The sequence below is a fragment of the Lagenorhynchus albirostris genome, chromosome 6 (genome assembly GCF_949774975.1).
Source record: "Lagenorhynchus albirostris chromosome 6, mLagAlb1.1, whole genome shotgun sequence".
In the NCBI taxonomy this organism is placed as follows: domain Eukaryota; kingdom Metazoa; phylum Chordata; class Mammalia; order Artiodactyla; family Delphinidae; genus Lagenorhynchus; species Lagenorhynchus albirostris.
In genome coordinates this window covers 61,871,316-61,886,364 of record NC_083100.1, presented here as the reverse complement: position 1 = coordinate 61,886,364, position 15,049 = coordinate 61,871,316, and the positions used below count along the sequence as shown (strand labels likewise).

The following is a 15,049-nucleotide window of genomic DNA, read 5'->3' as shown; positions in this document are numbered from 1 at the left end:
ACATCCTGCTCTCAGCATCCGTACACGTACCTGAGTGAGACCTGCCTATCTCAGCTATTCACTGACTCTTCTATCACACTGAATATGAAGCATCTCTCCTTTCAGGGAGAGACCCTTTTGGGCAAGGTTGCAGTTTGCATCTGTAGTGTTGAGAGGAGCCAAAAAGGTGCAATTGTTACTATTTGGTGCTCTTCCTGGATGGCAGGAGAACTGGAGTTTATATTGCCAATGCAAACAAAGTACTGTAAAGCCTTCAAATTCCTTTTAGTTTCCATTATACTCAGATAGTAATCTTTCACAAGACCTCAATTTACTGAACCTAAGTATGATGGATGGACTCCAGGAAAGGCGGGGCATCTACAAGTTGAAATGAGCTTCTCTAAAACCAAATTCCTATGATGCCAAGCTTCAGAGAAAGTGTTTCCTTGTGTGGGGTTCATGTGAGGCCACCATGGATTGGTGGTGGCCTGGGTGGGTGGCGATCTGCTGTTTTCCTCTGTGTTCTACTACAGAGGTTCAGGCCAACACATAAACAGTAGCCCCTGCCCATGGTTCCTGCTGAGGGACAGACTGAAAACAGGGAAGGGACAGTGGACAGTGTTCTCTACACAAGTATTGACACTTCCATCCATTCCTCCGGTGGACCCTTGCCAGGTCATTTCTCTAATTAAAGTAGAGGGTTATCCCTCCATGCTCGGCTGGCCAAGGTCAAGCTTACTAGGGTTTAATAAAGTCTGTTACTTTGTCTACAAGTAACTTCTTCATCCACACGCAAAAACAGTTAACGGTTTTGGGGGTGGAAGAAGTGTGTTAGACAGTAGATTGCTTGAGCACCTCTTCTCTGTGGAACTGACCTCCATGAGAGCAGAATGAGCAGGAAACCTGAGCAGAGCAAGGCAAGTTCGAGCTCTGAAGAGGGCTGTAGAGATGATGTTGGGTAAGCTGCTCACTGAGAGATGTCCACAGGGGTGAACTGGGAGGACATGTGCATGTACAATCTCAAACAGCTGGAGCCAGTAAGAACAGGTCAGCCATGCTGGTGTTAAAGCAGAAGTTATGTGATGGTACTTTTATTATTTAAAGAAAGCCAGGGAAAGATAAAGGCAAATATTGTTGAATGAAATGAATGAGATAGAGGCAGTCTCCAAAATAACTGAAGGGCAACTTTCAACTGTTACTCTTTCTAGGTGGGTACACAGATAATTTTCCTTTGGGTCTTTGAATCAGAAGATCTGAAGGATGATTAAATTCTTATGCAGAATGGGGAAACCATATATTTCCTCTCATCATTCTTCCTTCCCACCTCATCCTTCCCTTCTACTGTCTCTCCAGACCTGAAAGAATCATATAGTCTAGCCTCAAAAAATTACTCATGTTCTTTGAACCTACCAGACTTTTTTACACTTCTGTGACTTGGTACATCTTGTTTCCTAAGCCTGAAATGGCTTCCCTCTCCTCTGTCTTGAAAAATCCAACCAATCTTCAGGGGCCAGCTCAAGTTCACTTTCTTTTTAAAGTCTTCTGGAACTCCCCAGATTGGGTAAGTTGCCCCTTTATTATGCTTCCACTTACCTTTGTAGTTGTGATATACTTGTCAAATTGTGTTCTAATCATGTAATAGGTCTGAAATAGGATCAGCTCAATTAGGATTAATTGCATATAACAGTGGCTTAAAGAAGATGGAAGTTTATTTCTCTTTCCTGTTAAGGAAGACTAGGGAGAAGCAGTCTAGAGCTGGCATGGCAGCTTTACAATGTCATCATGAATCCAGTTTCCTATCTACCTTCTTTGCCATACTCAGCTCATAGCTCTCATTTTCATTTCATGTCTAAAATGGCTGCTGAGGCTCCAGCCATCACATCCATGCTCCAGAAAGCAAATAGGGGGAAGAAAAAAATGGCATGTCTCCCATCTTTTAAGAAGACTTTCTGGAACACCACAGAACAATTTTAGTAATATATCATTTGGCCAGAACGCAGTCACATGGCCAAATCTAGATGCAGGGAACTCAGGAAAATATATATGGCAGCATTGTGCCAGAATAAAAATTGTACTAGAAGAAATGAAAAACGGAATGGTATTGAAGAGGCAAATTACAATCACATTATCTGATACATTTTTTAAATTTCTGGTCATTCTTGCTGCTTCCTCTGCCTATGGAGGCTGAGCAATCTATGGCTTTAGGAAGCAGTTAGAACCCAAGTGAAGGGTTATATATACAAAGGTGTTTAAGATTTTTAATGGGTTTAAGATTTACAGTCATAATTCAGGTGTGCAGAAATGTAACTTTCTTCATTTGTTGAACTTGACTTGCTCACAAACCCCTATTTCCATTAATAGCTAGAAAGAAAAAATTCTTATCAATTAAAGGTAATGTCCCTTCTGTTTTAAAATTGATTCTCTTTGGGTAAATATTCAGCCAAATGCAGGGTTCTTACTTTTTCCTTTTCCTACCTTCCCACCAGGAAATGGTCTGGTTACCAGAGTCTTTCCACAGTTCTCTAGTTCTCTTGGACTGCCAGTACTTAGTTGTATTAGATGTATGTCCTCCTTGCTACCGAGGATCTTCTTGGGATCTGAAACTTGTCTTAGTGGTTTTGCTTTCTCCAGTACCTATTGCAGAGGTTGACATATAGGAAAGAGTTAAAAATGTGACCAGTGAATTTATAAGTATACTTTAATTGCATCACATAATTAATTCAAATGGTAGTATAATGATCTGAAAATCCTGTAAAATTAAAAGTCTGTTTCTCTCAAGCCCCTAGCACTCGGTTTATAGCTTTCTTATGGCGCTAATAATACTTAGCTCTCAGTTATAGTGGCTGTGTGCTTGCCTCACCCTTCACTACAGTGTCTGCTCCTTGAGGAATGTTGTTGATCTGTGTAACCCTCAGAGGTCCTGCAGAAAGCCGTGGACATGATTGGCCTTCAGTCAATGGAAATGAGCCACGAAATGAGTAGGGGCTGGCACTTTATAATTTGCCGCTGGTGAATGACTCTCACCCAGGAAGAAATAAGAATAGATTTTTTTTTTTTTGTGGTACGCGGGCCTCTCACTGTTGTGGCCTCTCCCGTCGCGGAGCACAGGCTCCGGACGCGCAGGCTCAGCGGCCATGGCTCACGGGCCCAGCCGCTCCGCGGCATGTGGGATCTTCCCGGACCGGGGCACGAACCCGTGTCCCCTGCGTCGGCAGGCGGACTCTCAACCACTGCACCACCAGGGAAGCCCCAAGAATAGATTTTATCAGAGCTATTTAAAACAATATCAGTAAAGGCAAGTTGATATTTTGCTTTTAACGGAACCCTTTCTTTGTAAGAAAAATATTGCTTTTATTTTTCAGAAATCCTCCACCAACTTTACTTCATCCGGAAAAATGGTGTGAGGAATTCAGCCACTTCATTTCACAGTGAGTATTTCTTCCACTGAAAATTGCTCATCCAGCAAGTCCTTGGACAGTGATTGGAGAAGTCCAAGGTGTGGAATTGACTTGGCGCTAGAAGTTGTTACGCCTTCTAGCACATTATGACACAAAATTTGTTCCAGTAAATGATAGAAGATGCCCCTGCAGGATTTGAGAAATAAGGAGTTCCATTTGACTCTTGGTTATAATCAGTTCTTCTGATCATATGTGTCACATTCATCTGACTCTGCTCTGTCCTGGGGCAAATATTGCCAGTGGGTCTTGTTTAATAAGGGAGGAGACTGCATCTAAAAATCTGACATCCACTCCTGGGCCAGAGAGGGGACAGAAGGTGGCAGCCTTCAGTAGAGGTTTTGCAGCTTGGAAGTTGGGCTTTGCTTTAGGATCTGTGCTTTGGGAGCAGGGCTCCAGTTCCCAAGATGATTGAGGGGCCAAAGTAAGATCTCAGGCCTGAGGCTCCAAGGTGAGGAGCCCCAGCCAGGGCTCAGAGTGTGGAGAACAAGATGAAAACCCAGCTGATGGGCGATGCTCCTGGTGGGAGCTCTGTTACCAGGAGCTAGGCAGTATTGCATGGGACTAAGACAGGAACAGAATCAACAGCAGCACCAACAGGGTGGTGACTGAGTGCTGGGAACATGAGCTTTTGGCCTGTCCCCTGGCAGAGAACCACACTGGTCCTGCCTCTGGGGAAGATGCTCAGTATGTTGGAGGGGGCTATATGACCCCAAGCAAGGGGCCTGGTGAACTGCAGGGGCAGGAATCTAGACAAGGCTGTTACAAGCCATATCCCAGCTAGGAGCTGGGAAGAGGTGCTCTCAGTGTCTGCTGTATCAAACACGGGGTTCAGAGGTCATGGGAGGAGAAAAGAAGTGACCAAAATAGCTGATAAACAGGAAGTAGGGAAGGGTCAACACAAATTTCTCTAAATTGTACCTATGTGCATACTTAACTTCCACCAAGATGCAGAGCAGTGGAGCAGACTGGGTCTCTTGATCGCCTTCCTTAAACACAATACAATCCCTTGTTCACAATTTGAAAATCCAAAGACCTCTGAAAAATGGAAGTTTTTTTGTACTTGAGTCATTTAGCTGCAAGCCCTGACCTTACGTGAACTGATTTGGTGGCAACACATGACCTAAACTGAATTGAGGCTATTTATAGCCATTATTTATCCTACTCAGTGTGAATATTCATGTGAATTGCTGCAGATATATTAATGTGTTTGATTACAGTGTGCTGCCCCAGATCCTGCTGGGGATGTTACATAAAATACAGTAAATGCACGGGTTTACTTTTCTAAAATTTGATAAAATTCTGAATTCCAAAGCATACTTGTGTTTCATTTTCATTTCAATGCAACATAGTTCAAGGTCCCTGAAATTGTTTGATTGTCCAATCAATCCCTCTAGCTTTTTGCCATCTTCCTCAGGAGAGAGGAAGGGTAAAGAACTCCAAGAATTCTACTAGCAAGGCTGTGTCAGAATGTGACCATGAAGTTCAAGGCCAGGGATGGAGGACATTTCCTTGTCCCTTCAGTCCCCACTCTGATGTTTCTGCAGAATACAGAAGCAGCCCCAAGTCAATGGTGGTGACAGTGGGCAATGTTGAGAGGGACAACAGATAACAGCAGGAGGGATGATGCTCCCATAGGAGCAGAGGAAGAGCCACTTCCTGATATTTGGAAGCCAAAGGAGGAGGTGGAAGGCCCTGGAGAGCTAAAGACATCCTGGTGGCTGATCTGAAATGTGTTTCTTTCAGGGAAAGAAATCCAGGGGCTAGGGTTCCAGTGATTTTGCTGGCAAAGGCTGGAGCCAAGGAGTTTTCCTTTTCATTCCATTGCTGCACACAGATGCCCTTGACTGACCTTCTCTAAGCTGCTGGCCTGGAAAACCACATTACATATTCACAGATACACTTTCCTATACCGAGCTCTAGTGATGCCTCTAAAATGTGACTTGACCCACTCACCAAAGTTTGGGTTCTGTATACTTCTTCAAGAGTATGTTTGTGTTCTTAAACTGAGCACAGTATTGCTTGGACAGATTTGGGAATAAAGGTACATAATTGATGATAGGGTTGGGACTTTCAGGGTTAAATACAGTATAGATAGAAATCCCTCTCTACTGTTGATTTTTCTTTATGGCAAATCCTGTTATATGCCAAATCCTGTTATATGCCAATTAAATCTGCTTATGTCTTCCCCAACTCTGAGAATTCCAAATGCACTCATTTCGAGTTGCTTTAGACTTAGAAAAGTGTTGATACTAGAATGGAGGACTCAACATAGAAAACAATGCCTTTAGTATGCATACATCAGGGGCAAAGCAAAAGCATCTTGTTGAAACTACAGAGTAGAGTGTCTGAAGAGGTTCTAATGACCAAGGAAGGTAAATAGAAATTAAGTGATTGTGTGCTTTATTACTAATTTAAGATATGGAAAAATGTCATCCATCTTCTATTTATTTAATGACTTGTCCTTATTGGTTTTATTAGTGAAAATATTGTATATTTTAGGTGTTCATGGATTCTTTCCTGACCTCAGCCCCCCAGTCCTGTTTTCCCCATAACATCTGAGATTCTTCAATCATGAGTTTTCCTTTTACAAGATTTTTAGGAATGTAACTATCAAGATTAGGAACTAATTATTATATTTTATGTTTTTAGGTAGAAAACTACCCACTATTCCCAAATAATGCCCTTTGGTTTCATAAAGGAGCCAGACTACCAAATGTAATTTTAATTTTCTATTTCATTCTGTTTATTCAAATCTCTAATTAAATGTAAACAAAGACACTCACTGGGTTAGAAATGTCTGTTTAAAGAGAGAGCCTTGGCTTATTTTTATACTCTCCTTGCTCGTATTGGGCAGGAAAGGGAAAAAGGATGAAGGATTAAGACCTCCAGATTATAAAATTTTCATTATTGCTGGGACTGAGGTGGGAAGATGATTATCTGGTAATTTAGGAAAAGTTTTTTAGCCTGAATTATCCAGAAAATTTCCTCAATTCCCACAATGCACTGGGGCCAAAGTGCATTGTATTAGAGTAAACTGGTTCTTTCTAAAGAATAAACAGGACAAGAAACATGCACTGGGGCCACAGTGCATTGTATTAGAGTAAACTAAACTGGTTCTTTCTAAAGAATAAACAGGACAAGAAACATTTTAACAGCTTTAAAACCTTTAATACCCTATCCCCACGTGACTGCTGAACCATAGCAGAGTCAATTCAGTAATTTCAGTCTTTCTTGGTCCATGATGGTCACCACTCACCAGAGGACCTTATGGCTTCTCATTGTTGCTGAAGGGGTCTGAAGGGATTGACCAGGCTGCAGGCCAGTGATCACAGCTGTGTAGACAGGGAACTGTGTGTGTGTGTGTGTGTGTGTGTGTGTGTGTGTGTGTGTGTGTGTGTGTGTGTGTGTGTGTGTGTGTGTGTCTGTGTGTGTGTGTGTGTGTGTGTGAGAGAGAGAGAGAGAGAGAGAGAGAGAGAGAGAGAGAGAGAGAGAGAGAGAGAAATAAGTGCATGGGTGAGAGCAGAGGCAGGATGTAAGTACCAGGCTATGGCTTAGTGTTTTTTAGACGTGTTTCCAGCCTTCTTTATTTAGAGACAGAAGGAGAGATTTTAAGGTCCGAAATCCTATTAGTAAACCTATTTTGAGGGTTAAAAAAAGAGAAAGGAAACATCAGCCTGTTTGGTTTTGAACCTGTGGTCGTTAGTGATAATTGACTCATTTATATGTGTTAGTTATGCATTTGTCAAAGCATGACTCCTGACAGCTTAGTTTTGATAAATTAAACATGATGCTCACGTAAATTCTGCACTGCTTTTTATGCATATGGTAGGTCGCTGCTTGATGTTTTTTGTCACCTCTGTAATGTGTGGTTGGCTTTGTGGCAATTTCATTATCAGCCCTTTCCCCTTTGGCTAAAGCTATTTGCATAACAAGTTTATCTGGTTCAAGTCCCAGCCAGACTTCTGTATCCGTCAGGAGGCTCCGTTCAGAAGTAGCCTTTTGATAAGATAACAATTCGGCAGCTTCACCTTGGTCCTAAAGGATGTCACTTCTTTTTTCAGTTCAAACTAATTTCAGGTCTTTGGACTAAAAAACAAAAATAGTTTCCCAACCTTTGGCCAAAAGGTATCTGTGAACTATGCTTTTTCATTTTGCCTCTAAAACGTTTGGGGTTTTATTAAGAATTAGATTTAGGACTTCATCAATGGCTCTTGAGCTGACTAGTGAGACAATAAAGATGGATTTCTCTTCGTCAAGGGCAAATCCATCAAGAGCACTATGGCTGCTCAGCTTTGGGCTCAGTGATGACTTGAACTATATGGTTGCCCACGCACGCACTGTTTTCCAGGGTTGGCTGGCTTGAGCAGCTAAGTGTGCAGGTGTGTCTACTTCCTAGGGTGAGCATCATGGTCGAGCCCTGCCATTTAGTCATGAAATGTTGAGGCGACCTTTCCTGTCCCTGCAAATGACATTAGAATGGCTGTAAGCAGTTGCACTGAATGTTAACAAGGTGAGATCACCCTAGCTACTGAAGTACTAAAACAAATGGGCATTTGCATAAATTTATCCCTTAAAAATTGAAACTCAGACCTGGAACATCTGCTTTCCTGTAGGCCTGAATGTTTAAAAGTAATCATTTTGGGGTGGTTGATTCCTTGACATTGAGTGTATTCCCTTCAAGGCAACAATTCTCAGTCCTTTGCCATTCTCCGTTTTGTGTTTCAAGGCAGCGTAATTCCACATAGGTTTATAATGTCAATGAACAACACGCTTGGAATGATAAATATTCTAACTCAGAAATTGATAAGATTCTACAAGTATTCTTGGCTTTTTAAGTCCTCATGGATTCTCAGGTGGCCATGCACAGTGTTAATACTTCCTGAGTAGAAGGATACAGTAACCTTTATTTACGTTACTTCACAAATTGGTAATTTTAATTAAAATGAGCAGTGGTATCTCCAGTGACAGACTCTCTCCATTTTAGATTTATTTAGCCAATGATTAGCTATTACGGTTTCTTGAATTAATTAGCATCTCTTGAGCTATAGGGAATTGGTGAATTAATAAAAACTCATGGAGAAGCTAAAAAAAAATTCTAATTTAAAAAAACCCCAATTCTCCTCTCACCTCTAAACATACATTGATCAATATACTTATAAATGCAACCCAACTTCTTTCTCATTTTGAAAAATTGGGATTTTTTTCCCTTTATGAGGAGAACAAATAAAGCTGTGTGTTTCAAGGTTATATCTCCCTGAAGAGCATCTAATTTAGATTACCTAATAGATCATCTAAAGACACCGAGGGCCTGATTTGATCTCACTTGTACTCCACTTACAAACTCAGCTGATAAAATCTGCTTCTCTCATGGTATAAACCAAGAAGTGACTCAGTATGGCTTGAGGTTTGAAACACGGTACAGTATCCACACATACCTGGAATATGTTGTCCTGGGAACCGTGGCAATGACAGGTTTAGCTTCATCCAAAATAAGCAAAATGCATAATAAATAGGTGCTCCAGACTCTAGCCAGCATATTCTGTTTATTTCGCACCAAATGCTGAGTTTACATCTTGTAAGAAACCAGGTCTGTAGCATATGTCATAGATTTCATATTAGTCATATTAGTCCTTGAGGCACATTATGTTAGGTGACTTTTATTTTTATTAATTTTTATTGGAGTGTAGTTGCTTTACAATGTTGTGTTAGCTTCTGCTATACAGCAAAGTGAGTTATATATATATATATATATATATATACACATATATATATATATATATATATATCCCCTCTTTTTTCAGATTCCCTTCCCATTTAGGTCACCACAGAGCACTGAGTAGAGTTTCCTGTGCTATACAGTAGGTTCTCATTAGTTATCCATTTTATATAAGGTAGTGTATATATGTCAATCCCAATCTCCCAGTTCATCCCATTCCCCCCTTCCCCCTTTGGTAACCACAAGTTTATTTTCTACATCTGTGACTCTATTTCTGCTTTGCAGATAAGTTCATCTGCACCATTTTTCTAAATTCCACATATAAGTGATATTATATGATATTTGTCTTTCTCTTTCTTACCTCACTCTGTATGACAATCTCTAGGTCCATCCATGTTGCTGCAAATGGCATTATTTTGTTCCTTTTTATGGCTGAGTAATATTCCATTGTATATTTGTACCACATCTTCTTTATCCATTCCTTTGTTGATGGACATTTAGGTTGCTTCCATGTCCTGGCTATTGTAAATAGTGCTGCAGTGAACATCGGGGTGCATGCATCCTTTCAAATTATGGTTTTCTCCAGATATATGCCCAGGAGTGGGATTGCTGGGTCATATAGTGGCTCTATTTTTAGTTTTTTAAGGAACCTCCTTACTGTTCTCCATAGTGGCTGTACCAATTTACATTCCCATCAACAGTGTTGGAGGGTTCCCTTTACACCTTCTCCACCATTTATTGTTGGTAGATTTTTTGATGTTAGGTGACTTTTAGATAAGGTTAGAATGTACCGTTTGTACCATTTATTCCATAATGGCTTTTCTTTCTTTCTTCTTTTAAAAAAAATCTTACTTGAATTTCATAATGTAAATCAAAAAGAATCTGCAGTTGAAATAAACAGTGGTGGTGAGCTCTGCGCTGTCTGTATGTCCACGCACCTGGTGTGTGTGGGCTGGGGGTGGGGAGATGGGGGTGTGGCTCACACATCCATCCACAGCCTGTTCCCCCTCAGCCCCTCCCCGTGTGCTGCCTGGCTTATCATCAAGAAGAGGCAGCTGTGGAAGAGCAGTGTGTGCGATCCAGCTGTGTCACTTAATAGCTCTGTAACCTGGGGGGAAGTATTTAACCTCTCTGACCTTTGCTTTTCAATTGTCAAATTGGGGCTGAGAATACCCATCTCAGAGGGTTACTATAAGGATTAAATTATATAATGTGTATGTAGAACCTGGCAGAAAATAATAACTAACATATGTAACTCTTACTCGTGCCAGGCTCTGTTCTCTGCACGTCACACAATTGGCTTAATCCTCACAGTCCTATGAGGTAGTTCTAATATCCCCACTTTACAGAAATTGAGGTTGAAAGAGTCCAAGAGTCCCAAGACCACAGCTATTAAGGACTGGAGCTGGGATTTGAACACTAGAAGACTTGCTTCATATATATTCACGCTCAGCCAACAGTAGCTGTTATTTTTATCATCCTTTGCATTTGGCCATACCACTATCCTGAAACTCCTTTTTTGAAAGTGTCACTGGCTCCCTCCCTTTCCCTGCCATCGTGGGGTATGCGGTTGACTCTGTTCTTCTCACAAGACTTTCAGGATCAAGCAGTTCTTGGCCAAGAAACAAAGGCAGAATCGTCCCATTCCATTCCCTAGTGGATTCACATGGAAAAACTGGTTTTAAAGTCAGGTGTAACTCTAAGAGGAGATATTGGAGAAGAACCAAGCTGGGTCTGTAAGGAATCACACATGAGATGGCACACGCGGTGATGCTAAGGCCACCAACGTCTTACCCCATCAAGCTGAAAACATCACCACTATCTGGACAGTTGGACATTTGTCAGGAGGCTATTATTTTTCTCTTTGTTTCTTTGCCTTTGCACTAGTAGGTTCAGTAATAAAGTGTGACACCTTTTGTTTGGAAAAAAAAGAAAGTGTCAATGACCTCCTGAAAGTGTCAACACCTCTGGAATATTTCAATCTCCTGTCCAGCTTCTCTTTATTTAGATTTCAGCTCACTGACTTTCACAGCTCAGGACACGGACACACACACACACACACACACACACACACACACACACACACTCCTCGGCTCCCTTCTCAAGGGCAACAGCAGAGCCCCTCAAGCTTAGCCTAGAGACCACCCCCAGCAGGAGTCAAACAGAAGTGCAGACAGCCCTGGCTCTCCCCGCATCCCAGCGCAAATCTTGTCTAGGCTGAGGCCTCTGTCTCTGCTGTCTGCTGGCCACACCTTTCTTGGTAAGGAGGGAGCACTGGGGCAGGAGATGGCTGCCAAGACCCCGGGCAGCAGAACCCACAGAGCATGGCAGCTGACTATGGGAGGAGACAGGTGCTACAGAGAGGGACGAGTTAACCGTGACTCCACTGTCTTCAGCATGGGAAAAGGTCTTTTCAGAGAACACATGTTGGGGAGATTAAGAGCACAGGATCTGAAGTCAGGTTGTATTCTACCACTGCCACCGACATTTTTCACCTTGAACAAGTTATTTAACCTCTCTGAGCCTCAGTCTGTGAAATGGAAGTACTAATTCTTAACCACTTGGAATTAAGATCAGGTCTGCTGTGATAGAAAATCCCAAATAACAGTGGCTTAAACAGGATAGATTTTTATTTCCTCTCACATGAAGTAAGCTGGGAGTCAAACCATGCATGTACTGCTGGTCTGGCAGGGTATGTGGCAACCACCCAGACTCCTGCCCTCGTGCTGCCCCATTAAGTGTTGTTTCCATTCCCAAGGGCACCTCATGGGCCAAGATGGCTGCTGTAGCTCCAACATTTATGGGCAGATGGAAGGAGAGGAAAATGAAAGTTTCCTTTCTCTAAGAAGACTTTCTGGCAGTTTCATACAGTATATTGTTAGCTGCAGTTTGTCACGTGGCCACACCTAGCTACAAAAGAAGCTGAGAAATGCAGTCTTTGGACAGGGCAGCTGCAGGCCCAGGTCAGTACCAGAGCCCTATCCCTATGGCAAGTGGAGAGTCTGTAGACAGGTAGCAGTCTGGAATCATGCTCCTTTATAGAGTGTTGTAAGAATTAAGTGAGATACAGACTGAGAGCTCAGCAAATATGAGTGATCATGATGAATATTGTAACTTAGAATAGTGCTGACGTCAAGAGATGAGGGAGTCAGGAAGCAGAGCCAGGGGGTTCTATGGGGTGATGAGTCAAAACAGAGGTGGATCTTGAGGAAAGGCAGTCATGATCCCCCATCAAGGCTGACCTGTTGCCTGAGAGAGATGAGGAAATTAAGGACAAGGTATGAGCATGGAGTGGCCAGGTTCACACGCCTCCTGGTCTTCTCCCAAGGGCTGTGATGTTCTTTTGATTTGATGCTAAGCCCCAGATTCCTGCCTGCTCCTCCATTCCCAGGCCACTGTAGTTTCCACTGTGGAGCTTCCACAGGCTCTGGTGACAAAGCACATCTGGCTCAGAGTCAGTAAGATTTTAATTAAAAATGGAAATGAAGGCTCATGTCATAGTACTACATTCTTCCAACCCACTGATAATTTCTGGCAGGGTTAAAAATAACAGACATCACCCTTTGGCACTAAGGAGGAAAAGGCTGCTTTTTTTTTTTGAATTTTTAAATTTTTGAATTTTATTTTTTATACAGCAGGTTCTTAATAGTTATCTATTTTATACATATTAGTGTATATATATTAATCCCAATCTCCCAATTCATCCCACCACACACACCCCCGCCACTTTCCCCCACTTGGTGTCCATAGGTTTGTTCTCTACATCTGTGTCTCTTTTTCTGCCTTGCAAACCTGTTCATCTGTGCCGTTTTTCTAGATTCCACATATATGTGTTAACATATGATATTTGTTTTTCTCTTTCTGACTTACTTCACTCTGTATGACAGTCTCTAGATCCATCCACGTCTCTACAAATGACCCAATTCCATTCCTTTTTATGGCTGAGTAATATTCCATCGTATATATGTACCACATCTTCTTTATCCATTCGTCTGTTGATGGGTATTTAGGTTGCTTCCATGACCTGGCTATTGTAAATAGTGCTGCATTGAACAATGGGGTGCATGTGTCTTTTGAATTATGGTTTTCTCTGGATATATGCCCAGTAGTGGGATTGCTGGATCATATGGTAATTCTATTTTTAGTTTTTTAAGGAATCTCCATACTGTTCTCCATAGTGGCTGTATCAATTTATATTTCCACCAACAGTACAAGAGGGTTCCCTTTTCTTCACACCCTCTCCAGCATTTGTTGTTTGTAGATTTTCTGATGATGCCCATTCTAACTGGTGTGAGTTGATAACTCAGGGTAGTTTTGATTTGCGTTTCTCTAATAATTAGTGATCTTGAGCAGCTTTTCATGTGCTTCTTGGCCATCTGTATGCCTTCTTTGGAGAAATGTCTATTTAGGTCTTCTGCCCATTTTTTTATTGGGTTGTTTGTTTTTTTAATATTGAGCTGCATGAGCTGTTTATGTATTTTGGAGATTAATCTTTGTCCATTGATTTGTTTGCAAATATTTTCTCCCATTCTGAGGGTTGTATTTTCATCTTGTTTGTAGTTTCCTTTGCTGTTAAAAACCTTTACGTTTCATTAGGTCCCATTTGTATATTTTTGTTTTTATTTCCATTACTCTAGGAGGTGGGTCAAAAAAGATCTTGCTGTGATTTATGTCAAAGAGTGTTCTTCCTATGTTTTCCTCTAAGAGTTTTATAGTGTCCGGTCTTACATTTAGGTCTCTAAAACATTTTGAATTTTTTTTTGTGTATGGTGTTAGGGAGTGTTCTAATTTCATTCTTTTACATGTAGCTGTCCAGGTTTCCCAGCACCACTTATTAAAGAGACTGTCTTTCCTCCATTGTATATCCTTGCCTCCTTTGTCATAGATTAGTTGACCATAGGTATATGGGTTTATCTCTGGTCTTTCTATCCTGTTCCATTGATCTATATTTCTGTTTTTGTGCCAGTACCATATTGTCTTGATGACTGTAGCTTTGTAGTATAGTCTGAAGTCAGGGAGTCTGATTCATCCAGCTCCTTTTTTTTCCCTCAAGACCACTTTGGCTCTTTGGAGTCTTTTCTGTCTCCATAAAAATTTTAAGATTTTTTGTCCTAGTTCTGTAAAAACTTGTAGTTTGATAGGGATTGCATTGAATCTGTAGATTGCTTTGGGTAGTACAGTCATTTTCACAGTATTGATTCTTCCAATTCAGGAACATGGTATATCTCTCCATCTGTTTGTGTTATCTTTGGTTTCTTTCATCAGTGTCGTATAGTTTTCTGAATAAAGGTCTTTTACCTCCTTAGGTAGGTTTATTTCTAGGTATTTTATTCTTTTTGTTACAGTGGTGAATGGGAGTGTTTCCTTAATTTCTCTTTCTGATCTTTCGTTGTTAGTGTATAGGAATGCAAGTGATTTCTGTGCATTAATTTTGTATCCTGCTACTTTACCAAATTCATTGATTAGCTCTAGTAGTTTCCTGGTGGCATCTCTAGGATTCTCTATGTACAGTATCATATCATCTGCAAACAGTGACAGTTTTACTTCTTCTTTTCCAGTTTGTATTCCTTTAATTTCTTTTTCTTCTCTGATTGCTGTGGCTAAAACTTCCAAAACTATGTTGAATAATAGCAGTGAGAGTGGGTAACCTTGTCTTGTTCTTGATCTTAGACGAAATGGTTTCAGTTTTTCACCATTGAGAACGATGTTGGCTGTGGGTTTGTCATATATGGCATTTATTATGTTGAGGTACGTTCCCTCTATGCCCACTTTCTGGAGAGTTTTTATCATAAATGGGTGTTGAATTTTGTCAAAAGATTTTTCTGCATCTATTGAGATGATCATATGATTTTTATTCTTCAATTTTAATATGGTATATCACGTGGATTGATTTGCG

The 15,049-nt window shown here is 41.1% G+C and overlaps 1 protein-coding gene and 1 pseudogene across 1 annotated transcript in view; both read left to right on the top strand.

The window, feature by feature from the left end:
• Positions 1 to 15,049, top strand: part of MYO3B (myosin IIIB) — a 388,019-nt gene that overhangs the window by 110,271 nt on the left and 262,699 nt on the right. The window contains exon 9 of the mRNA XM_060151181.1: positions 3,342 to 3,407. Within this exon, the coding sequence (XP_060007164.1) occupies positions 3,342 to 3,407 (66 nt within the window). The remainder of the gene's footprint in view (positions 1 to 3,341; positions 3,408 to 15,049) is intronic.
• Positions 10,740 to 10,893, top strand: LOC132521781 (large ribosomal subunit protein eL39-like; annotated as a pseudogene).